A 27,323-nucleotide genomic window follows, 5' to 3' on the forward strand; every position below is an offset into this window, starting at 1 on the left:
GCACGACAACGAGCACTCAGCTCACTAGTACATCTCGAGCACGACAACGAGCACGCTCTAGCAGCCGACAATCGCTGCTTATAAGCTTTCTGCTCGACGTCATAGTTCGACGTCATTCAAGATGACCCGCCCTTTTGGAGGAGGATGAGGGCTGTCGACTTGGAGGAGGATGAGGACTCACATACACGTGCCGCACACACACACAGGTGTAATGGTCCGGAGCCGACGTCAGAGGGGCTTCGTAGAACTCTGAGCCGTTCCGGGTAGCACATTGTCTTGCGTCTTGGTCGGAACGCGGGAAGGAGCCTTCGTCGGCTTTCCCGCGGCAACTCCCCCACCCGTAGCAGATCAGGTCCGCGTTGTTGTGTTGCGCACAAAGCCTGCTTCGTTGAACGCATCCTAGCTGAAGCGACGGAGACTGGAGGATGCGCGCATTGTTCCCGACACAAAGTCAATTTAGTCACGCCGTGGCTAGAGGTTGGCGGCGGCGTTCCAAGATGAGGTCGCCACCGCTGGAGTAAATGGCTGGCAAACTTGCACTGCAGCTGGCCATTCTTAACAGTAGCATGAACATTAATGGTATCCACCATTATCCATTTGTGTACCCTTTTACCTGTAGCCAGGTATAGGGGCAATATGATTTGTACCCACCCCTTTCAATTGATGTGAAAATGTGACCAAATATTTCATTGCATTCATATAACATGCATGTAGTTGAGATTTTATCTTTCAGCCAATATGCAAATATTTTTCTAAATAGCAAACTAAACTAAGAAAAACATTTAATTGAACTCTGAACATGCATTCACAAGCTTCCGTAGTCAACATTTAGATGGGATTCATGTCTTTCAATAGGCTTCTAGCAGGAGATGTCTCCTATTTAGTAGAAAGGTGGCAAATACAGTCATTGACTATGGGACCTCCTTCTGTATATTATTTGTTTTTACAACCTGTAATCTATAATGAATAAAATCAATTTCAATTTCAATTTCAAATAGGGAGGGTGAACCAAGTGACAGTGAGTGCTATGCCAGAAGCATGGGTCGTGCCTGGGGTGGAAGAAGAGATTATGGTGGAAGAAGAGGTGGAAGACTATGGTGGACTAGGCAGAAAAAGAGGTATAGCTCTCAATGCAGTAGCATTGAGAGCCATACTGTTGAGGCAGCTTGAAAACATCTGCCAAATACTTGTGTCTATTGCTGCATCAGTCAACTGATTCTGGAAGTCAACATCAAACAAAAACATGCACTTTGCTCTGCCCACGACCTGCTCCTCGCAGATGGCCCCTTCACAGAACTAAAACACGGATGCTTTGAGTAGCATGGAATTTGGATAAGGCAGGAACTCGGAATATACATGCAAACCTGTTCACCACTCTTTAAAGTTTTGAGTTTACAGAGGCCCTCCTGCATTGCTCAGTACCTTTCTGATAACCACCTCTTGCAGGCCGGCTTGTTCCCTGAAAAGGGGCAAGTTGCTTGCGTCGAAAAGAAAAGCGCAATAAATGCTTTTGTGACATGAAAATTCTTGTCAAAAGCACAATGGAATGCACTGTCAAAGGTGGCAAAGGCGTTTGCATTGGTTTATGGTCATTGTTCAGCCATGTAATGTACCGCAATCCATTGATGAGATCTGCCGAAATGATCAGTTTCTTTAGTTTCGTGGGTTTGATAAAGGTGCCAAACTGGGAATCTAAGTACTCGTGAGTGTGCTTGCACTTGTTTGTTAGAATTGCTGCAACTCATGGTCATGAGTATCGAAAGGTTGCATATTGCATCGGCAACAAAAAGGAAGTTTGAATAAGGCAGGAGTTTCAGCTTCATGTAGGCTGAAACTTATGGATGAGCTTCTTAAACCAAAATTGGAGGAGCGACTTGCAGTTAAAATTGAAGCAAGCATAGAAGCAGCAGGAATGCTAGTATCACTAAAGTCAAAATTACTTTTTTGATTTACTCACAAAAAGCTATATCTAATATTTGCAATGTAGTAATGAAACCTTGGTACGAGTGATTCAAGCTGAAAGCAGAAATGAAATGTTTGATTGTTTACTCATGCCTGTATTGCTCTAATGCTTTAATGTCCCTGATGATTGAAGCTTATACTCAGCTTAGTTCTCTTAGGTACAAATGGTAAGTGGAATACAAGCTCTCAGATGACAATGTTTTTATTATGCATACAGGTATATCTAGAAGCTGTTCGTAACCTATGTGCCAGCCTTTACAGCAGTGTTTCATTCACTTCATATCCCAACCTTTAAAGCTTACTAGAGCAGGTGTTGCCAAAACTGCACAAAAGGCAGCACCATAAAAAAAAAACAAAAAAAACGGGCCAATAAATATTGAATTTGGTAAAAGAAATTCATAATAATATGTGCTTACCAATTTGGGAAAGACAAAAAACAAATTTCTCTAGTGTAAATAAGTAACACACACATGCGTCCTTGCTCTGGCTTCATCAGTCAGAGCACATGCTATAATAAGGAAAGTTTGGCCGATACCTGTCATGTACATACCATCAAGTCTGGCTCAGCTAAACATATGTTAAAGGTTAAGTTAATACACCTGAATAGGAATAATTATTGTCCAAGTCCATGAAACACAAGGCAGAGACGGAGCGCAGTGCTAAATTCGAGTGTCAATTTTGTCTGCATAGCACACATGTATGCCAGGCATATCTACGAAGATGTTAAATAAAATTTAAAAATAGCTGTTTTGAAATAAAAGGACGATTCTTTTGGAGGTGTGCCATCAGTGGTGGTGACTGCAGGGTGACAGGTGAGATGTGGTAATTAGTCACTAATTAAAAAATCATTAATTGCATTTTAAACTTTTATTTTCAGCAGGCTCATTGTAATTAGAAAATTGTAGCGAGCTCTCCATACAAGCCATATCAACTTTTGGATCTGAAAAATTTCGATTATGCACGGAACTGTGGCATGGGGAATTTCGACTCGGAGCACGCATAATGAAACCTGGGTGGCTGCAGCAGTGAGCACAAAGCCGCATCCCTCGAGGCTGCATTCTCAGCAGCAGGCAACCACTGCACTGTGACAGCGAGGAGGATGGAGCCGCAGCACGCTAGCTGCCTGCTGTGTGGTGACATAAGCAGAATGTTGCCTCAAGGGGCATGGCTTTGCGCTCACTGCAGCCTCCCAGTTTTTGTTTCACTCACTCTGTTAGCCCAAATTCATTGTGCCACAGTTCCACATATAGTCCCATTCTTCCAGATATAAAAGTTGATATGGCTTGTACGGAGAGCTTCTTTCAATTTCCCAATAACGATGAGGCTGCTTAAACAAAAAAATTCTAAGGTAATTATTGTTTTTGTTAATTAGAAACGAATTACTATGTGTCACCTGTCACTTCATGGTCACCACCATTGACATATGACATGTCTCTAAAAGAACCGTCGTTTTTTTTTTTTTGAACGACTATTTCTAACTATTACTTACTCTTCTAGAAACGCCCTGTATACGAACCATGTGCAAGAAAAATTCACAGCAGCAACTGCCAACTACCATAACCAAGAGTTGCCCATCAGTACAAAGACATCAAAAAACAGTATTTAATTTGGAAAGAGTGATACATATAATCAATTGATACATATTGTGGTGTATTTCCTCATATATAAAGCAATGTGGATAGAAATGAAAGAATAGGCAATAGTGGTAACTATGAAACAATATTTAAGCCAAGTTGCTGAATTTTTATTTATTCTAAATATTTCCCAAATGTGTGTCTGCATCATGGCTTGCATTGTGATTAAAAAATAGGTTGGTTGGTTGGTTGGTTTATTTGATACGATTTGATGTGCGTGATATTTGGCACAATGTAGTTTACTGACTTCTGTGTCCATGACTGATACTTGCTCATTGCAATACAAAGTCAGCATCTAGGTTTATTTATTTACATATACTGCAGCCCAATATAGGGCTATAGCAAATCTACTAATGTATTTAGAAATACGTGTTGACCCTCGATACAACAAAGTAATTCAGCAAGAAAAATTTGTTAAATTGTGAATATCATTAAATCAAGGTCTCTGCTTCAGCAGTAAGAGGTGCTTCACAGGTCCGTTGGACAGTTTTAATAGAAAGTATCATGTCAATAAACAAACTGAACAGAATCCCATAAGAAACTTAACCCATAATAACGACCATATAAAGCCAGCAGGCTATGAAGTTAAGGGAGGCATAGCGATAATTAGCTGTGGTTGAAATAGAAATGTACAAATTAATAAAGAAAAGGCGAAATGAAATTGTATGAAAAGATAACTAGTCGCCGGTGGGGACTGAACCCACAACCTTTGAATTGCACCGGTTTTGGGTTTCCCCTTTTCCTATTTTCTTCATTATTTTCTACATTTCGATTTGAACCACAGCTGATTACGCCTATGCTTTCATTGGCTTCATTGCCTGCTGGCTTTATGTAGTTGTGATAACAAAAATCAAGCCCCTCTGTTTCCCTTCTCTGTGCTCAACCAATAATAATGGGATGAAGAGCAGTAGTGCCAGAGATCGGGTCAAATGCAAAGTGGGCCATCCCTACTGCTCGTGTATCATAATAATCGCAGCTCTTCAATGCTAGGAAGCCATTTGTTTTTTTGCAAAGGCGTAGGGAGTCGTGAGGCCAAAATCACTGTATGACGTTAAATGCTAACAACCAAGAAGTATCGTTCTGGCAAAATTTTTTATAAATGAGTAGTATATGTCACTAAAGCAATCAGCACATCCGCAGTGCTGGTAATTGCATAGTTTTCTTGTTAACAGCCTTTCAACAGCACCTAAGCAGAATATGTGTGTACCTGACAGTTGTCTCTATGACGCAAGTTCAAGCACACCGCCTTCAAGATTTTTGAGCACGCCGTGGGCAGCCGCAGACACTGCATTATCTCTGAGGTCATGGCCAGGAGTCACTAGGTCTTGTGTCACTTCCAGCGAGTGGTAACGGCAGCATTTTTTTTCAGTTTCAGTGTCAAAAACATCTATTTTTGTAAGCCTTCCATGATGCTTCCGCTTATATTACAAACCTAAAATTTCTCACGTAGGCTATGCTATATCTACATTATCTTAACTTAGGCTTTTTAAAGAATGCAGTCCAAAATTTCATTGCAGTTGGCCTTTAATGGTAGTTTTTCGCGATGACGGCACTGTGGGATGGCATCATGGCAAAAAATAATGCACTTTGTTGTCATGCTGTCAACATTTGCATGCATAAAGACATATGCAAATGATGAGTTCAATCTTCGGTGATGTTTTTTGTTGTTGTTGTTGTTGTTGTCACAAATAAAGGCTCTTGATACATGCATGATATGCATGTGGACTTTGCTAAATCAAAACTGTGGAACAATGCTGTTTCACTAAATCATGGGAAAAGGCACATGGTGTTCAATGGATCTGATATTGAGAAATTCAAGGAGTTTGTTATATATGGCAGATTTCGTGAAATATTGTTTGATTTATCAGGAGTTTGACTGGATCTCTATCTTGAGTTTGATATAGTTTGTGCATTGCTTCAACTGTAGTCATATCTATGCGCATTATTTTCCTGTGTAAAGAGGGTGTGCAATTTAATGTAACTTTTTAATTATAACATGCTGACTGCTGCTGTTTCTCCCATTTCATTCACATAGCATCCTGTTCCGAGATATGAGCGACGTGATTCTCAAAGTGAAAGCTGCCATAAAAAACCGTGAGAGCTCAAGGGTGAACTTTTTAGAGTTTGTTGCTATCCTTGGAGTGCCCTCAGACCACATTTCCAAGAACATGTTTGAGGCTCTTGATATAGTAAGTCATTCATGTTTCACATTGATACTCTGCCATGGCAGATATACTTGTGCATGGCTCTGTCTTTTCTTCCCGTGCAGAAGCTTTTGTAATTGAAAGTGCGATATCTTACCTGTTAAATATGCAGTGATTGAGATAGTTCCGAATTTTTGCTACTTATTTATGTAGATTCAAAGGGACATCAAAGAAAGTTATTAATTTAAACTAAACAGTCAAGTAACACTTCTCAAATATTGACCTTGTCATACTTGTAAAAAGCGAAGGCTTGGTATGTCCATAAAACAGCATAAAAACAAAGGGCAGTTGCACCATCTTGGACTTTTGCACAAGCCATCTCCCAGTCATACTACAGATCATGACACATTTTAACAAGGTATAGTTAGTTATATTAAAAAAATAATTGTACCACAGTAAAAAGATAATGTAAGCTCATACTTTTATCTTTTGCTCACTTTTCTACAATAGAATGGACCAAAATGAATAAAAATAATGAAATCTATTATACATATTACTCAAGGACATAATGATTGCTGTGCTTTGATAATGTAACTTAGGGAAAATTGGCTTTCATTTTTTGAGTGCCTGTATAATAAACAGTATTTATCAACTAGATAAAAGTGAGGATCATTCTGAAAGAGCCAGTTTAACATGCATAGGCGTTTTCCTTTCTTTTCTTGTCCCTTAGAAGCTTGCTTAGTGTTGTCTGAGCTCCTCTTCACGTTAACATATTTCTCTCTTACATTGCTGAACAAAACATTCATACCATTGCACTCAGTACTGATTGGGAAATGCAGACTAATTCAACCATTTTAAAAGATATATTAATGGCCCTTTGATGTACTTGTATGTGATACTGGCATATAATATTTGAGAATTTTTCACCAATTTTGTAACTATCAGGGTTTTGGGACCTATCGGCAATCTGTCAACTTGATTGTGTTGAATAATTTACCTGCTGTTGATTTTTCATATTCTCTCATTTTTGTACAGTTGTGGTTAGTGAGCCTAGCTGTAATGAGACCATTCTTCTGGCAAGCTTGTAACCCCCTAGCAAATGCACTTTTGACTTGCTCATCCTCAGTGTTTCATAAAAAAAAGACTAAAAAAATTATCATAGTGTGACATAACAAAGTCAGGATTACAGTTATGCTCATAAAATCTACCACAGGACGATTGTTACAAAGTGCTGAATGTGATCAGTTGCAATACTTTATTCAGCTGGTCTTTCCTGTGAAAGTACTATCAGCGTCAAATGAAAGTTGAACAGCGGAGCGCGTGGACCAAGCATAAGTGAAGATATAGTGCGCGCCGTCCAGTCATCAACATTGACAGCCGCGCACATCCGGTTTGGCCGCACTGCGCAAGGTTTGGGAGTGAAACCATGTCAAACGGCCAAACGCGCTCGGCATGCCAGCCGCCGTCGCGGCTGCCAGCGATACCGCGCAGCGCAAGTTTGCCGATCGAAAGAGCGAATGTGGCGCGCAAGCTGCAAACCGCGCGGGTGAATCTACCTTGCGATGACGGTGCAAACTGCACAACGCGCACCGCTGTTCGCGCCGACAGCGCTTGTTCTTTCGGCGATCTGTGCGATAAGACTCGCCGTAAACTGCAATATTCTAGCTTTATTTTTCATTTTCTCCCTTTCAAATGTAAGAACCAGAACAGAAGCGACATTATGTCACTAGAGGGGGATCGCGCAGTGCGGCCAAACCGAATGTGCGCGCCTTTCAATGGTGATGACTGGACGGCGCGCACTATATCTTCACTTATGCTTGGTCCACGTGCTCCGCTGTTCAACTTTCATTTGACGCCGATAGTACATGCTTTTAGCTATGTCTACATTATTTGCTCACACCACAGTTAGTTGCAGCTATCATGTATTTCTTTGATTATGTCACGATGAACCCTTTGTCTTTGAACCAAAGATATTGTTTTGAGACATTCTTCTGGCACATGACGCTGCCTAAACCTACTAGTGCTTTCCCATGCAGTATGTATCGCAGCCAGAAAGCAATGAGGCTATCAGGACCACTTTTTATAATATAATCTTGAAAGCACTAAATAAATATAGCTTTGAAGGTGATCCCACCATTTAGATAAATATATTTTAAGAGGAAGCATTGCAAATTGAACCTCAGCTTTTATATGTATGACTCTACAAAATGTCCACGGAACATACAAAAATAATATAGAGCTGCGGGCTCAAACTGCATATTGTTACCACTTGTCTACATTAGTTAGCTTCCAGTATTTTTATCAGCATATGCTTTTTCTGATGCACCTATGGCTGAGTGGTGCATGGTATAAAGTAATGGCAGGTACTGTTACTTTGGCCTACTGCTTTTGAGTGAGAGGAGTCACTAAGGGGATATCACATGATATCAGTATACTGTTGTTTATGGTGGGAGTTGATTGAGAGGAGACAATATGGTAAATTGCCTGTATCAGGCAAAGATCCGACTACAAGAGTTGATTGAGCAATTTTGTTCGCAGCAGCCATTAAACATGCCTGCAGGGCGTTCATTGTTCAATACATGTATGAGGGCAGCTTTTTCTTATGTCATCTCAGCTCCAGCAAACAAGACAGGTTCACAGGAAAATGGATGCTTGAAGTGATCAACAGCAGTTGAACAAGGTTGTCTTCGTCAGGCCCTGATGAAAACAAGTCCCCTTGTCGACCCATCTGGCTCAGTCAGAAACATCTCTTGTTTGTCCGCTGTTGATCAATTCAGCTCTGGTAAAGACTTGTCAATTTTTCATGGTGGTTAAGCAAATAATTAACAATAATAACTATCTTTAGTAATCACTTCATAGCTCAAGTGACATTTAGAAAGCTGTATAGCATGTTGAGAAACACATGATTCAAGTGCATCTTGCAAGGTACATTTCCCACTGTTTCTTTTTACCTGCAAAAGGATAAGTGGGACATAGCACATTGGAGCTTTGTTAGTCACCTTGTTTTGTTCTTTTTATTTTTTTTTATTTCAGCCACATCGTTTTGTTGCCTTAACAAACAAACTATGTAAAAAATATCTTTTCAGTTTGTACTTTTTGAGAACCATTCCAAGTTGTTGAGGTGTACCTCTGTACAGTATTGGCGACTTCAATGCCAAGGTAGGCAAGAAGCAGGCTGGAAACAAGGCAGTGGGGGAACATGGCATAGGCACTAGGAATAGCAGGGGAGAGTTATTAGTAGAGTTTGCGGAACATAATAATATGCGGATAATGAATACCTTCTTCCGCAAGCGGGATAGCCGAAAGTGGACGTGGAGGAGCCAAAATGGCGAGACTAGAAATGAAACAGACTTCATACTCTGCGCTAACCCTGGCATCATACAAGATGTGGACGTGCTCAGCAAGGTGCGCTGCAGTGATCATAGGATGGTAAGAACTCGAATTAGCCTAGACCTGAGGAGGGAACGGAAGAAACTGGTACATAAGAAGCTGATCAATGAGTTAGCGGTAAGAGAGAAAATAGAGGAATTCCAGATCAAGCTACAGAACAGGTAGGTATTCGGCTTTAACTCAGGAAGAGGACTTTAGTGTTGAAGCAATGAACAACAATCTTGTGGGCATCATTAAGGAGTGGGCAATGTAAGTCGGTGGTAACTCCGTCAGGCAGGATACCAGTAAACTATCACAGGAGACGAATAATCTGATCAAGAAACGCCAATGTATGAAATCCTCTAACCCTACAGCTAGAATAGAAGTGGCAGAACTTTCGAAGTTAATCAACAAGCGTAAGCAGCTGACATAAAGAAGTATAATATGGACAGAATTGAACATGCTCTCGGGAATGGAGGAAGCCTAAAAGCAGTGAAGAAGAAACTAGGAATTGGCAAGAATCAGATGTATGCGTTAAGAGACAAAGCCGGCAATATCATTACTAATATGGATAAAATATTTCAAGTGGCTGAGGAGTTCTATAGAGATTTATACAGTACCAGTGACACCCACGACGATAATGGAAGAGAAAATAGTCTAGAGGAATTTGAAATCCCACAGGTAACGCCGGAAGAAGTAAAGAAAGCCTTGGGAGATATGCAAAGGGGGAAGGCAGCTGGGGAGGATCAGGTAACAACAGGTTTGTTGAAGGATGGTATACGCAATGCCTCATGACCTCGAGCGTACTGGAATCTTGGAAGAACACTAACATAATCCTAATCCATAAGAAAGGGGACGCCAAAGACTTGAAAAATTATAGACCGATCAGTTTACTATCCGTTGCCTACAAAGTATTTACTAAGGTAATTGCAAATAGAATCAGGAACACCTTAGACTTCCGTCAACCAAAGGACCAGGCAGGATTCCGTAAAGGCTACTCAACAATAGACCATATTCACACTATCAATCAGGTGATAGAAACATGTGCGGAATATAACCAGCCTATATACCGTATTTATTCGCGTATAACCCGCACCAAAATGTGAAAAAACGCGTTTAAAAAGTGGGGGTGCGGGTTATCTGCGAATTTTTTCCTTGGGAGGGGGGGGGGGGGGTCGGCTTCACCGCAATGTGCGGCGGCCTCCCCGTGTAGTCCGCCATCCCCATCGTCATCGACGCTTGTCAAGCCGATGAAGGGCCAACGAAAGGCCAGCATTGTTGAGCCTCGCGTTAGGCGCTGTTTAGTGTACTTACCCCAGTTTGCACTGTTTGCCTGCTTTGTTTTGGCATCATGAGTGCGACTCGACGGCAGTGTTTCACAGCGAAAGAGAAGCTAAAGATTATAGCCGCTGCCGAAGAAATCGGCAACAGAGCTGCTGCAAGACAGCATGACGTCGACGAGTCGTGCATTCGCGACTGGAGGAAGAAAAAAAGAGAGTCTCGAAGCAACGAACCGGAACAGGCGAGCGTTTCGGGGTCCGAAGACTGGCGCGTACCCCCACCTCGAGACGCAGCTTGCGAAGTTCATTGAGGAGCAGAGAAGTCGTGGCCACGCTGTTTCGACTGAGATGGCGCAAATGGAAGCCCTGAAGTTGGCCCGGGAATTGAACATTCCACGTGAGTTTCGTGCAAGCCGTGGATGGCTTCAGCGCTTCATGCGAAGACATGGATTTTCTATGCGGCGGCGAACAACCATGTGCCAGCGGCTTCCTGAAGCCTACGAGGAAAAGTTGTTGAACTTTCAACGATATGTGATCGCACTTCGGAAGGAGCACAGCTATTTGCTGTCTCAGGTGGGAAATGCTGATCAAACACCTGTGTACTTTGAGATGCCGATGGACACGACCATGGAAAAAAAGGGCTCCAAATCAGTCGGCGTGCTGACCGGCGGAAATGCCAAGCTGCGCTGCACAGTCATGCTATGCGCTTTGGCTGACGGCACGAAACTGCGCCCGTATGTGATTTTCAAACGCAAGACGCTACCTAGCATTCCACTGCCCCCAGGAATCGTTGTGCGTGCGGAAGAAAATTCGTGGATGAACAGTGGCCTAGTCGGTGACTGGCTTCGAGTAATCTGGGAGCGAAGACCAGGTGCCTTGCTGGCACGCCGGTCGATGCTCGTACTAGATTCCTTCAGAGGCCACTGCACTGATGCGGTGAAGGCTCGCCTTGCCGAGACCAGCACCGACCTCGTCATAATACCTGGCGGCATGACGTCCATGCTACAGCCACTCGACGTGTGCCTGAACAAGCCGTTCAAGGCACACGTGAAGCGGCTGTATGCCCAGTGGATGGCCGACGGCATGTACACCCGTGAGCAAAAGTATACGGACCACGGGAGCGCGTGCCAAACTGCATCGACGCGCCGTCTACCGACGGGGTGCCTGCTGTCGAGAGGGCCGCTAGAGCAGCGGTGCGCATGCGCGTCCCACCATATCTGCTGGCCTGACATGTAGCCTTGGCTGACGTGGCTACGGTGCTCGTAGACTAAACGTCCACTGGGCGTCGTTTTCTCTGCTCCGTCGCGTCTGGGCCGTTGTTTTACGCAGCGGCTGGGCTGGCACGCGCGTCCGCCGCGCTTCGTTTTCATTCTTCTTGGGGGGAATTATCGCGCGCCGCACTGCCTTCCCTGACGCCTTCAGATGACTCGCGCAAAATGCCTTTCTGCGGTGTTGTATTATCTCGAACTGTTCCAATGTTTGCTGTCGGGGTCTCCTCACGGCATCGCGTTACGAGAGGATACCACGGGACCTCCGAGGCGTCATCACCGCCTATGGAAAATTAACAGCGTAGTGAACTCATGCATACGCATACAGTAGTGAAAATTATAATCTCCGAAAATAACAGCAGCACGTTGGCTTGTTCTAAGTTCCCTCAAGACCGGAGTCTTTCGGTGGTCACCCCGACCAGTGATTCAGGTCGCTCACCCCGACCCGATTCGCAAGGGGGCAACTGTAATTGGAACTTCACAGCTGCGTGCACCACACAGCTGCACCTGATTTTATATTCTCGCGAATGTGTCAGCGTTGCCGCAGCTGTCTGTAGTGGCACCCTCGCGTGCATTTCTTGTTCAAGTCTTGTTGAAGGGTTTGAAGAAATAAAGGCAGTACGGTGCCGCTAATTTCTCGTTTTAGCACCTTACTGCTTGCGGAGCATAGTAGCGTCAGCAACTCAGTTCTACTTCTTAACGCGACGGCGGACACCGATTGCAAAACCTTGCTTCTACCTGCGGCAGCAATCATTGGAACAGTTCGAGATAATACAACACCGCAGAGCCATTTTGCGCGAGTCATCTAAAGACGTCAGAGAAGGCAGTGCGGCGCGCGATAATCCCCCAAAGAAAGAATGAAAACGAAGCGCGGCGGACGTGCGTGCCAGTCTAGCCGCTGCGTAAAACAACGGCCCAGACGCGACGGAACAGAGAAAACGACGCCCAGTGGACGTTTAGTCTACGAGCACCGCAGCCACGTCAGGCAAGGCTACATGTCAGGCCAGCAGATATGATGGGACGCGCATGCGCACCGCTGCTCTAACGGCCCTCTCGACAGCAGGCACCGCGTCGGTAGACGGCGCGTCAATGCAGTTTGGCACGCGCTCCCGTGGTCCGTATACTTTTGCTCACGGGTGTACGCCCTCACACCGACGGGACGCGTGCGAAGGCCTGATATTCCATTGCTGTGCCAGTGGATCGTGGATGCGTGGAAAGCGATACCGGCCGATTTGGTGCGCAAAAGCTTTAAAAAATGTGCGATCAGTAATAGTCTGGATGGTTCCGAGGACGACTACGTCTTTGAGAGTGGCGATGAAGCCTCGGATGGCAGTAGTGAGAGCGGCGACGATTAAGAATCGGATAAGCAGTGACGTGGTGGCGGTCGTTTGAATAAATGTTCTGAAAACGAAATGATCACTGAGTGTGAGTTGCATCTTTCTAGCGCTCATTTTTTTTTTTCAGGTAAACGTGCGGGTTATACGCGAGTTCTTTTTTTTTTTTTTCCGCCGAGTTCAAAGTTAGGGGTGCGGGTTATACGCAGGGGCGGGTTATACGCGGGTAAATACGGTATATAGCTTTCAATGATTACGAGAAAGCATTTGATTCAATCGAAACCTCCGCAGTCATGGAGGCATTGCGGAATCAGGGTGTAGACGAGCCGTATGTAAAAATACTGAAAGATATCTATAGCGGCTCCACAGCCACCGTAGTCCTCCATAAAGAAAGCAACAAAATCCTAATAAAGAAAGGCGTCAGGCAGGGAGATACTATCTCTCCAATGCTATTCACAGCATGTTTACAGGAGGTATTCAGAGACCTGGATTGGGAATAATTGGGGACAGAAGTTAATGGAGAATACCTTAGTAACTTGAGATTTGCTGATGATATTGCCTTGGTTAGTAACTCAGGGGACCGATTGCAATGCATGCTCACTGACCTGGAGAGGCAAAGCAGAAGAGTGGGTCTAAAAATTAATCTGCAGAAAACTAAAGTAATGTTTAACAGTCTCGGAAGAGAACAGCTATTTACAATAGGTAGCGAGGCACTGGAAGTGGTAAGGGAATACATCTACTTAGGGCAGGTAGTGACGGCGGATCCGGATCATGAGACGGAAATAATCAGAAGAATAAAAATGGGCTGGTGTGCATTTGGCAGGCATTCTCAGATCATGAACAGTAGGTTGCCGTTATCCCTCAAGAGAAAAGTGTATAATAGCTGTGTCTTACCAGTACTCACCTACGGGGCAGAAACCTGGAGGCTTACGAAAAGGGTTCTACTCAAATTGAGGACGGTGCAACGAGCTATGGAAAGAAGCATGATAGGTGTAACGTTAAGGGATAAGAAAAGAGCAGATTGGGTGAGGGAACAAACGCGAGTTAATGACATCTTAGTTAAAATCAAGAAAAAGAAATGGGCATGGGCAGGACATGTAATGAGGAGGGAAGATAACCGATGGTCATTAAGGGTTACGACTGGATTCCAAGGGAAGGGAAGCCTAGCAGGGGGCGGCAGAAAGTTCGGTGGGCGGATGAGATTAAGAAATTTGCAGGGATGACATGGCCACAATTAGTACATGACCGGGGTTGTTGGAGAAGTATGGGAGAGGCGTTTGCCCTGCAGTGGGCGTAACCAGGCTGATGATGATGATGATGACCTCTATACATCCAACTAATTTTCGATTGATTTTATTGGTGTTATTGAATTGAATAATTTGTAATTAATAAGTTAGTAGTCCACTGAATGAAATACAAATAATCATAAGTCATAAATTTTCACTATAGGATATGTAGACAAGTTGAAGTAGCACAGTTTTGTGTCATGCACTTTGCTATTTTTACATTGCACATTTGGGCAATCAGTTCACTTATGGTCCGCGTGCCATCGCAAAAGCTTTAGGATGCCTTTGAAAACATTCAAGTCATCTTTTTGATGCATGCTATCTTTAGTGTCAAATTTATAGTATTGACAACTTATAATATTGATTATTTACATTTGTTAAAAGCAGTGAAGAGTTATACTGTTTTACAAGTTCTGCAGAACAACTTACACATTTGTTTTATATATCAACAGCGTTGCGTATTATAAAAAATTCGATTTGGCAGTTCGTTCCTTGGTTTTGGCATACATTATTGTTGCCAATGGTCAGTGATGTAAACTTTAAGAATTTTGAAGGTTTGCTGTGTCTAGCAATTATTGAATAAGATTGCAAGCATTAATAACTCATTAGTAATTCACTAATTCCTAATGAATTACTAAGGTTACTAATCTTTCTAGTGTCACCGAGCTGCTTATGAAGTTTTTGCCATTATTCAGAATTGTATATCACAGCTCCAACTGTTAAGCGTAAAAGCAAGATCTCCAGCATTATTGGTAGATAGGACAAGCAATTGTGCTCATTAGCCATATTAGAATTTTGGTGCCAGTGCTGACACTGCCTCGGTTTATTCGCTTAAAACTGCACTAATGACTAAAACATAAAATCACCAAAGCAAAACATTGCTTTATGACAATATGAGCTAGCAAAGTTTTAGAAAGCAGCTGTTTTCCTTGTTCACAGTCTCTATGCATTCATCATCAATAATAAGTGTTGCTCTGATTCCTTTGTTATGTCTGAAACATGCAGTAACCATTTAAAATAAGTCATTTTTTTATCATAATAATAACCCTGCATTTAGTACCAACACATTATCGTGAGTCTGCTTTCCAACTTTAGATATAAGTACTGCTGGTGTACATATTATTAAAGGCAAGGTACAATAAACTGGCGGTGGTTTGTGTAACATGTTCTTGAACTGACCACATGAAGTCAATAGAAAACGAAACCATGGAAAAGCATAGGAAAAGTTTTTTTTTTCATTGAAATGTTAAAATATTCAAGTATGAGTTATAAGTTTGTGATAAGCTTCATATTCTTAGTAAGTGAAAGGCCAGTTGTACATGTTTAAACCTAGCTGTAGAATTGTTAGCTAGCACCACTCACAACCATGGTGGCAAATGTGTAACATCTTTCAACCCCAGGCATCATGTAGTACATGATCTTAGAAGCAGGATACTGGCCAATAAACACTTGTGGGCTATCTAATGGGATCAAGGCTATGAGAGTCAAGACCCCCTCACATTGACATAAGTCGCGAAAAGTTGCTTCTTAAACTTCGTGAATGAATCGGCTACTGCCAACACTCCTGCTTGGGATGTCATGATCCAGCACAAGTCATGAGTCTCAGTATAAACCGGCTAAGCAAGTATTTATATAATGGGGGGGGGGGGAAATAATCCACATGTATTGAGAGTGCTTATTTGTGCCAGCTTCTCGTGGTTTTAAGAGCACAGTGCTCCTATCTACATCGATACACTTGTAAGCTAAGAGACCAATTTAGGATATCAGTGTATCAGGTCTGTTTCGTATTCCAATACACGAGGACAGGCTACCAGTGTTGCCAGTGTATCAGGCCTATTGTCTATTGTTTCGTAATCCTCTAAGATGAAACCAATAAAATTTCTCTATTAGAATTTTTACTACGGACAGCTTTCATTAATTTGACATGCAAGTCACTGCAAATGTAAGGTGATTGCTTGCTGTGGGCACGGAATTTTATGTTTCACATTCTTTGTTTGGGTCGTTCATGGTAGGTGTTTTACAACTCATGGCCCACCATAACCTGAAATATTACATCAGTAATAACTGCTCAGCTCACTGTAATTTCTGGTACTTGCAGTGAAGAAAGTAATACAATAAAAGAAATTTGTGCTATTAGCCATGAAATTTCTCTTCCAACAGAGAGACATTTTTCGAGTGCTCCTCGTGATACAGGTAGTTGGAGAGTCCCATGAGAGTGACAGTACCAGAGTCAAATACTTGTTTTCATTCAGCATCACATTTGCACTAGAAGTGAGGAGTTACAAGTTTTGCTGTGCACTTTGCTGTCTGAAGGTTTCTCATTGATGCCTGTCATTAATTTTGTGGAAAATTAACACTTTCATTTTACATACTGTTTTGAGTCATTCTCATGACTGCAAGTTACTTGAAAACTACTGGAAAAATTATTCACAATCTCAAATAGTGGCAGTTTGATTCAAGGACAAAATTTAATAGCAAGATATGCGATTCTATTTGATTCATTATCCAAAAATTTAGACTCTTTGCATACTCCTACTCTTGCAACCTTTTTTTTTTTGTTTGCTATGCAAGATCGTAGTGCATGTAAAAAAAATTAGTTGAAATAGGTGAAGTTGGTGTGTGAGACTCAGTGAGTTACTGAAAAAAGCCATATTAACTAAAGCTCTCATCAAAAGAAGGAAGCAGTAATTTGTGAGCATTATTTCTTGCCTGCTGTTAACAATTTTTCTGCGTCTAGATGAATAATTTTGCTTTGCAGTATTTAAACTCTTCAGCATTAAAAAACTATCACTTGGACATTTTCAGGATCAAACCAGGAAAGTGGACTTGCGGGCTGTCCTGGCTGCTTTCTGGTTGGTTCACAAGTCTGAAAGGCATCAGACCGAAAAAGCTTTTGAGGTTGGTGTCTTACACGGTAGTTCATTGTAGTTCAGTTGACACGTCCCTGTGTACTAAATATCAACTAGTTGTGCATTTGATGGCAATGGTATAGTCATGCAGACTAAGGTGTAGGGGCACCCCTGGTCTTGATAAAACATGATTATAAGACTCTTTTCTCTAGTGTTGTGTTCCTCGAGATTAATGAGGGGAAAATTGGGCACTTTGTTGACCCTTTTCGCAGAGCATTTTGTTCTATAGAAACAAGATGGCACTTTCGGTGGCGCATCGCACGTCGCCACAGCGGCAGCGCACGAAGACGAAACCATTACTGCTTCCACACCTTGCTTCTTTGCAATCAGCGGTCAAAAATGCAACTGAGTTTTCGCTAACGCACCATGCTCCAATCATGCCGGATTGAAGCATGTGGATTGAAGATGAGTGCTGTAGTTGGCTGCAAAAATAGTGACTGGCATATTAAGGAATGGAATGAATCTGTGTAGCCAAGTTAGCAGACCATTGCTGCAACTATCCGTACGTGTTACCGGCACTTTGAGATGTACGACTTTCTTCGAGGATACCGAAATTTGCTCATCCGCCAAAGAAAAAAAAAACTTCCCTCGAATTTAGGTTGAACAAAGAAAGTGAGGACAGCGTTCACAAAATTAAAACAGCATTTATTTAATATGAACATGCCGAGCTCACTCTGCGTTATCATTGCTGCTAGCCTCGTAGTTATAGCCCAGACCACACGCACGCTTGCGGACGCACGCGCCTGCGTGCCCATGCATGCGCAGACAGTGCGTCACGGCTCGCACGCATCGAAATGCGGTGTGATCTCTGTGAACAGCTCCTCTCTTTTATTGTATGCTTATTTTCCTTATTGCTGTAATCGCCTTGTTGTGGCACACACAAAAAGCGTCTCCCGTTGCTCTCTCCAACAGCAGACATTTTTCTCATCGATGCTGAAGTCCCACCCAGCTTGAACGTTTGATGATGCCTCTGCAGCTAGCACAACTTTTCATTTGAAAGCAGCACTATAGTCATATGCTATAGTGGTATTGCCTGTTTGGTGCCATTACAAGAACACCACGCTATGGGCCACGCCGCACGCGATACGACACAGGTCAAAATAGCGCCGTTGCTCGTGCACTTCAGTTGGCTACTGGTGCGGCTAATAGTGTCTGCGATGCCGACTTTTCTAGATGGCGCTGGCTTATTCACCATATTTATCCCTCAAAAAGGAGCTGGTGCTAACAAATTTCAACAGGAAGAAAGCCGAAGACAAAATTCCGAAGCGCACCGCCACAGGGCTAGACGAGGTTCCCGTTTGGCTGATTAATGAACTAGGAAGGAAGCTCTGGTGAAAGCAGTGGAAAAAACTTTCGAAGATGGACAAATACCAGGCAGTTGGCAACAAAGTAGAATGATAGAATTCACTCATGTAGATCGTTGACCATTATCGGTAATATACAGCTTAGCAATGCACGCAACCACATTAAAGTTGCAAGCATGGGTAGCGAATAATGACATTTTGGGAGAACTTCAGAATGGCTTCAGAGTAGCTAGGCGTCTGGATGATAGCTTATTTGTTCTTACTCAGTGTATTAAAATATCAAGAGTAGAAAGCAGACCGTTATATGTGGCCTTTTTAGACATTACAGAAGTGTGGGACAACGTAGACCGCAAGATTTTGTGGGATATTCTGGAAGGGGGAGGCTTAGGCGACGATTGTCTACAGCTTTTAAGAGATATTTACCTAGAAAATACCATTCGCATTGAATGGGAAGGGATCAGGAGCGAGGAGAAAGTTGATATCAACAGGAGACTGAGGCAGGGGTGCCCTTTATCCCTACTGCTGCTCATAATGTACATGTTGAGAATGGAGAGGGCACTAGAAGGAAGTAATATTGGGTTTAATCTCTCATACTAACTGGCGGGTACAGTAGTAGAGCAGCAGCTTCCAGGTTTATTTGATGCGGATGACATTGTGTTGCTAGCTAACAAGCAAAGTGATTTGCAACGTCTGGCTAATATCTGGGAACAGGGAGGCGAGAATTTAGGTCTGAAATTTAGTGTTAGAAAATCGGGTGTTATATGGTATTCAATGAAAACAGTGAACAGACAGTGGCAATACAGGGCCAGGAAATACCTCGGGTAAAAGAACATAAATATCTTGGTATATGGATAAACGAAGGCAATAGATATATGGAAATACAGAAAAAAACTAACAATAAAGGGGAAGAGAAATGCAGCCATAATGAAGCACAGAGCGCTATGGAGATACAATAGGTAGGAGGTGCTCCGGGGTATGTGAAAAGGTGTAACGGTTCCTGGACTTACTCTTGGAAATGCGGTTGTTTGCTTGAAATCAGGGGTACAATCAGGACTCGATGGCAACCAAAGGTCAGTGGGACGCCTCGTATTGGGCACTCACGGGAAGAGTACAAATGAAGCTGTGCAGGGTGATATGGGCTGGACAAGTTTTGAAGTGAGGGAGGCTCACAGTAAAACTGATTATGAAGAACGACTGAGGAATATGGAAGAAAGTAAATGGGGTAGGAGAGTGTTGAGGTATTTATACAGGAAAAACATTGATTCACAGGGGAGGAAAAGAACTAGGAACCTTACCAGCAAGTATGCAGCCTGTAGGGTGAGCAACACAGCAACAAAGAAAGTCAAGCGGAAAGTCAGAGAAGCTGAAATAATCTCATGGGTGGTAGCAATGGAAAAGAAACCTGCCATGAGTAACTACTTAGGAGAAAAAAAGGAAATCAGGAAAGAAACAATTTATGATAACTCAAAGGGAAGCTCATATTACTCTTTGAAGCGAAATCAGGATGTCTTAGAACATGCACCTATAAAGCGAGATATAAGAAGGAAGAAGCATGTGCTTGCTGCGGTAAAGCTAGGGAAACAATGGAGCATGTTTTATTAGAATGTGAAGATATCTGCCCAGCGGTCGCTTTAGGCACCACTGGCCTCCTTGAAGCCCTTGGGTTCAGTGAGAGCAGGGGGAAGTAAACATGTCGACAATAGAGATTAGTAAGAGGCGATCGAAAGATTGGTGGAAGAAAAGTAGGGAAACGACAAAAAACGGAGACGTAGAAAAACAAAGTTCACAATAGGGAGTCAGAAAATTTGGTTATGAGAATTCATCGTGGGGCTTTTCTTTTTCTTTTTCTTTTTTAATCTAGGTAGGACATTAGGCAGTATAATAGCAAGTGCTTGGTGGTGCAAGCCACTGCCCCATTCCATAGGGGACGCTCATAACATCCATCTATCCTTTATCATTTTCAATTACAAATTGGCGTGTTTTTTAAAATCTTTGACTCTAAGCCGACCCTAGAGTTTGTTTTATAATTATTTGAAAAAAACTATCGGCCTAGATTTAAATAAATACGGTACGCCCACTGAATCGCCAATGTTCCAAGAATAAGTGAATTGGCACACACTTGAATATATGTGCACCATTACGTACAGTAAATGATGGACTACACCGATAGCACATGAATGGTCGAAGCTGAATGATTCGTAACAGGCCACAAGAGTAAGCGAGTTACTAGCGATAATAGAGCTTTGCTACAAGGTATTACAATGTACAAAATGGCTACGTTTCAGGCCGTGCACACAGCAAGAACAAATCTATCGGAACTGAGCACACTCACGAGTGATTAGGCAGAAATAATCAGATAGTGACCACACCAAGAAAATTTACTGAGTCAAAAATGTGACAAGCCGCTACTTCAATATATTTGCCAAATAACGAATGAAGAGCAAAATACACTAATCCTGATTCAATTCATGAGCGGAAAGTTTGGATACATATTACATACATATATATTTAGCCTCGCTTTTAAAACAAGCGCCATATACACTGCTTGTGCCATTTGGCCATAGCTTAATCAGCTTCCAAAGCGGTTTCGCATGTTCTCTGAAGCTGTGGCCAAAGCTTCATGTCGTCCACCCAGTCACTGTCTACAATATCTCTCGAAACAGAGGCTTGCTAAGCCGCACTGGCGTCATATACACCCATTGTAAACGCTGAGGCAATGGAGGCAGTTGAGGCAAGCAATGGATGCGTCGCCACGTGATGAAACATGGCAGCACCCATGAGATCACTGTGAAAAGGGTCAATACTGTGGAATGCTTAGAAAAGAGAAAAAGCTCTGCCCTTTATCTATATATTGGGATCATATTTTGGGAAGGGGGGTGGGGGATTGACAATTATGTTGATTGATCAGATCTGGAATGTAATTCTTATTAAACTTGCAACCATATGATATGAACAAGATTGAAGAAGGAAGAAAGAACATTATTAATTTTCAAGCTGCTCATGTATGTATATGCTTTAAGTGCTGTTTACATGTAGGAACAATTCCTTTTTCTTTGTATATGTTTATAGCTAATCAAAGTTATGTTGATTAAGAAAGTGCTCTCTTGATGCTGATGCTTCCATTGCAACACATAATTTTTAATGCAGCATCTTTATGTTGTGGTAGGTAGGTGTGTCATAGTGTAGATAGTGCATATTGTAATCCTTGTGGTTGGGGGCTCATTTTCAGCTTAGTGTGCATTAGGGTGACCACCTTCCTACTAGCGAAATGCAGGACACGCTGACTGGGGGGGTGTTGCTTGACAGAGCATGATGAGAAATTAACTACAATAATTTATTTTTTAGCTTTAGGTGAGAAATTTTTTCTTGCAATATTTTGTCATTTCTGAAACAGGGAAATAGAGTAACTGATACAAGTTGAAGTTCAAATACATATCTGTGTAAACAAAACTATCTTATTCATCACTGTAATATGCTCCGACACAAAACAAAGTTATTAATGACATAAAAATTTGGCAACTCAAAAAATAGTCACTCACAAAACAGCTGTGGCTTAGTTTCCACACATTACTGTTAAGAGCCTGGGAAGTACTCCATGCCATTTGCTTTACTTTTGTAAGTCATATTTCTTGTCGGACTGAAGCGCCTCTAAGATGGCTCGATCTGATCATACAAATTGGTAGAACTCCTGGCAGTTTTGCTCATAGTTTGCCTTTACCATTACAGTCAAATCTCGTTAATTCGAACACACTTAATTCGAACTTCCGGTTTATTCGAACTGGCGCCGTGGTCCCGTCAAAGTTATGTGTATTCCAATGGGTGAAAACACCCAATAATTCGAACATGCAAGCATTTACGACGGTTAATTTGAACAAACTGCACTCCGACAATCCTCTCAGCAGCACACAAAATCACGCGGTGGTGCCTCCGATCAGCATTGCTCTGCCCTCGTCATAGAGAAAATGCTTGGAGAGACCAATCAACGCTGCGTGCGGGGGAAAAAAAAAAGAAAATACAGTGGCGGAAATTTCACTCTCTCTCAAATGGCAAGGTCGCTGTTTCCGTGTTGCACCCTAACGTCCCAGCCACACTAGCGGCAAAACGCGCGCCGCAGGAGCAGAGAAGACCAATAAGAGTGGCTTCAACAGTGACTTATGCGCGCGAAACTGGTATCATGTGGACCCGTCCGACCACTCTATTCGTACTCATGGCTGGTTCAGCTGGACTGCTTGTTTCGCACTGTCATCTGCTTACGTCAGCTCTCGCTCGCGCTTGTTTTGGTTGGCTGGCTTGGTTGGTCTCGTTCGCGCTTGTTTTTTTCCAATGATGCATCCAAACCGAGACGTCCCGATGGAAAGGTTGTTAAAGACAGTGCGCTATACAGTCAAACCCGGGTATATCGAACCCTGATATAACAAATTATTGTGTATAACAAACAGCTGTAAAATCCCCCTGAAGAATTATGTATCAAATTTTTTATTTTATCTATCGAATTGTTGATATATCGGAACTATTTTGCAATACCCTTCGAGCTCAATATATCTGGGTTCCACTGTATCCGATTCTGTACAAGACAGACTCTGAATACAAAGATGCAAAGGTGACACCCAGTACCTCATTCTCCTTGTCTTTGGATGCGGCGATACCACAACGGAAGGGATCACACCAACATGATTATGATCAGCGGCAACGACTTTGTGATCTTGATAAGACATGACTCCTGTTGAGAATGCAGGACAAAGAAGGTAAACACAGCACTGATCTGTCAGCATACGCAGGAAAAACTGCGAGCATGCAGAGGGAAGCAGCAGCAGAGGCCCGGTACTGGCCTCAGCAACCCTACTGCTTCGGTGGCAGTAGGTGGCAGTAAGGTCCCAAAATAAAACTACATGGTAGCGACATCCTTTTATGTTGCCGCCGCCTCTGCTGCGAGGAGCATGCGAGGACACAGGAGAGTTCTGCGTCTCCCAATTGGTTGAGTGCCGTCACGTGGTATTTTTCAAACCCTTTTCTCTACTTTTTTTTCCATGTCTTGGCGCACTCACCACCATGACACTTGGCCGTCGAGTTTCCGCGGCGAAACTTTCGCAAGGGATTTCGGATGTTTTGGCTAAGTTTTGTGGCTAACTGCATCATGGAAGAACTCAGTTTTTGTTTTGTTTTATATTAAGGATTGATTTTAAGAGTACTGGAAGTGCAAACGTGTACGAACGGAGCTTTTTTCTTTGTTGACGGGGTACGGAACTCGGGCATGGGTGAGCTTGTGCACGGGTGTTATTCTCGGTGCTCATTCAGATTTGTTTTCCTGATCGCGCTATCATCAACAGTTGTAGGAAGCTATGGAGTGCGTAGGCTGTGTTCTGTCATATATCGTGCTAGAAACATAACACGTGTTATTGTTGTAGTACTGAGAATGCGTAGCTTTGTCAGTCCATGCTCTTGTTAGGTGCTGCAAATATATTTTGTGAGGACAAGCTGTTCACTACCAGTGCAGATGATTTTGACTATTGTGAATAGGCTTTCTCTGCTTCGCCGTCTTGGCAGGATAAATGTATGGTGCACGAGCTTGTTGGCTCATATTGACTTGGAACTACACAAAGGGGGAAAGTGCTCATTGATGGAAATCATTTCTATGTGTAACTTTCGTCCTTACATTCGCTTGGTTCACAAATGAAGTACAGGTTCCACTGTGATACTTGCGCTTGAGAGCCAACAGCACCAGTTTGTCATACAAGGTGTGACACAAAAAAAACGAGACTGGTCCAATAACTTGTTGTACTTACTGAATCAGTTCTCTGTGACATTATCACCTTTAAAGTAGTCCCCTTCAGCATTCACACACTTCTGCATTCGGTGCTGCCATTGCTCGTAACAGTTCTGGAACGAGGTTTTTGGAAGGCCCTTCAGGAGATTCTCCATTTTTGCCTGAACCTCTTCAACTGAGGTAAAATGAGTTTCCTTTAAGCAAGATTTAACTTTAGAAAGTAAAACAAAGTCACATGAAGCCAAATCAGTTGAATAAGGAGTATGCCCCATCACAGTAATGTCTTTGCTGGTCAGAAACTGCTTGACAGATAGGGCCGTGTGAGCGGGTGCATTGTTCTGGTGCAACAGCCTTCCATCACTCCACAGCTGTGACCTTTTCTTCCTAATTTTTTCACGAAGTCTTTTTAGTACTTCAATGTAGTAGTGTTGATTAACAGTATGACCCCTGGGAACCCACTCAATCATTACAATTCCATTAATGTCGAAGAAGACAATTAATATCGCCTTGAATTTTGATTTTGACATGCATGCTTTTTTGGGTCTTGGGGATCCTGGAGACTTCCACTGCATTGACTGGCGCTTACTTTCTCGGTCATAGGTAAAAATACATGTCCCATCACATGTTACAACAGATTCCAACAAATTTGGCTCGTTTGCAATGCCTCCTAACATGTCCACACACACACGTCTTTACGGCACTGTTCTTGGCCAACGGACAGAACTTTTGGAACAACCTTCGCACAAATCTTCCTCATGTGTAATTTGTCCGTTAAAATGCGTCGAACAGCTTCCCAATCCAAGTGAACCAACTCCACCACTGCACGAACACTTAATCTTCGGTCACCACTGATCACATCACGAACTTTGGCAATGTTTTGGTCTGTAATCGCTGACCATGGGCGCCCAGCACGTTCATCATCTTCCACATTGACCCTTCCCCCTGAAAACCGCTTATGCTATTCAAACACACGTGCACGAGACAAAGTTGCATCTCCATAAGCCTCGGTTATTATTTGAAATGTTTCCGTGGCTGATTTCTTAAGTTTCACAAGAAACTTAATGTTGATTCGCTGTTCGGTTTTTACATCAGACATTTTTCCGGCAGAATGCAGTTGCACATGTTCACTCAATGACGCAGTGCTCCCAACTGGCATGATCGGCTCCGTCGAAACTGGACGCATGAATAGAGGAGATGTGTGGGATGACGTCAGCAAAACAGTTGTTGCCAACCCCACTCTTTTTTCAAGCTACACACTTAGTCTCGTTTCTTTTGTGTCACACCTCGTAAAAGCGTAGGACCAGTTTCACTGCATAAAGAGATGCCAGCATCATGACGAAACAACGAGAATAGCGGAGATGCTCTGAGTTGATCACGCACGTTTCTACATGACGCTCACGTTATTCAAGTGAATATGTCATGCGCTTTGCATTCGGTCGTCATGGTACTAAGATTTTTAAATTATGAAGCTGTACAAGCTGGACACACAGCAGTTGATTGGGTGCATGCAAGTACACACGTACGCACTTTGAGCAGTGCAAATACATCCGAGTTGTTGAATCGACAGCAACATAGTGCTGCGCACACACTAGCGCATCGCCTTTGGCGTGCACCGGCAAAACCTTCATCAAAGCCCCTTCGTGCCGGGCAAGTGTCTTTAGAAAGCCAAATAAAGAATCTGATCAATGCAATAGAAATAACTCGTGAAGTGGGTTGATCTGTACAAGCCACGACAGTGTTTTTGCCTACGAGTACAATGCATGGCCGTGGACGACATGACACTGAAAGCTCTGGCATGTATATAAACATCGTGTACATTACATATATATTATTGGCGAGACAAATAATTCTGATTTTTGTTCTAGTACTTGACACTAAAAGGAATTTGTCCTGCAATCTAGCCTCAAAAGCCTTCTTCTAACTGGAAGCAGACAGTCAAGCTGAAGCCACAAAACAAGCGTGCAGTTATGCGCCGAAAAAGCACAAAAAACATCTGCTTCTGCCAATTTCATAGCGTTGTGTCATCGTTGCTAGCACAGCACTCAATAATAAAGCCTTAAGTACGGTAAAAATTCATGCGCAAGCACCAACAACAATTTATAATGTCTCACCTTGTGTAACTCTATGGGTGGCTTGCGAGCGAACGACCAAACTGCGAGGGCGAGCTGCAAGAAGGCCAGGAGAAGGAGAGGCCAGGCAAGGAGGAATGTCGCCACCTTTTAGTTTTATTCAGGGACTTTAGGTGGCAGAGGTAATGAGCGCCATCCAGCAAGCTGGCGAGAAAACAAATCCACTTCCTTCCCGCCCTTCCTCGCAACTGTGCTCCCCTCGCCCTCCCTCATCTTCGACAGTGTCCGCGCCTCCGCGCATGCACCTGCACTGCCGGCCCCGCCGGCCCCGCCGGCCCGGCACCAGCTTAGCCCACTCCTTGAAGTTTCGTTTTCTGTCGTTATTGGGAAGCGAGCATTGGCCGTTGTAGTCAGTTTCATGGTCCTCACTCACTGTGTGCTTGCCCACCGCAATATGTTATGACTCGCACCGTTCGTGCATCGTGCTATGGTGCGCGAATACTTCAAAAACAAGCCATTCTTTTAATTTGAATAAATTTTTGGGACACTTCGAGTTCGAATTATCGAAATTCCATTGTATTTCGGCCTTGATCAGGTCCATGTTGCATCGCCTTTGTTCACTGCTCCAAGTTCCCGTCATGAGTGAAAAAGTTGGTCCGCGAAAGCATCAGTCATTTGAATGCGCAGCACAACTGACACTGCTACAGTCAGATTTGGAAAAGCAGCGCTTTTGAGCAATGAACTCGAGGAGGGTATGTTGGGAGGCTAATTGGTAAGACATTTTTTTGTGAACTTAAACTGCGCTAGGGACGAAACACTGAGGTAGAAGTGGAGCAAGCTGCTCTACCTGTTTCTTAAATTTTTTTTTTATTTTGCTGTGACTAGCTGCCTGATTGCTGGCTGCAGACAGCACAATTCATCATACAGCTCATCCATCTTCATGGTCGATGTCAGCTGAAATGCTGCATCAACTTTTGCAAGGTCACTGAACGTTAGTCTG

General features: G+C 43.0%; 1 protein-coding gene across 3 annotated transcripts in view; it reads left to right on the forward strand.

Annotated features, from left to right (window-relative positions):
- LPCAT (lysophosphatidylcholine acyltransferase) overlaps positions 1-27,323 on the forward strand; it is a 194,751-nt gene that overhangs the window by 155,122 nt on the left and 12,306 nt on the right. For 2 of the 3 annotated variants that reach the window (XM_075702890.1, XM_075702884.1), the window contains exons 11-13: positions 4,811-4,942; positions 5,632-5,785; positions 17,083-17,175. In XM_075702890.1, coding sequence (XP_075559005.1) covers positions 4,811-4,942; positions 5,632-5,785; positions 17,083-17,175 — 379 coding nt within the window. The remainder of the gene's footprint in view (positions 1-4,810; positions 4,943-5,631; positions 5,786-17,082; positions 17,176-27,323) is intronic. The other variant, XM_075702891.1, reaches the window with a different exon arrangement.

The sequence above is a fragment of the Dermacentor variabilis genome, chromosome 1 (assembly GCF_050947875.1).
Source record: "Dermacentor variabilis isolate Ectoservices chromosome 1, ASM5094787v1, whole genome shotgun sequence".
NCBI classification, from domain to species: Eukaryota; Metazoa; Arthropoda; class Arachnida; order Ixodida; family Ixodidae; genus Dermacentor; species Dermacentor variabilis.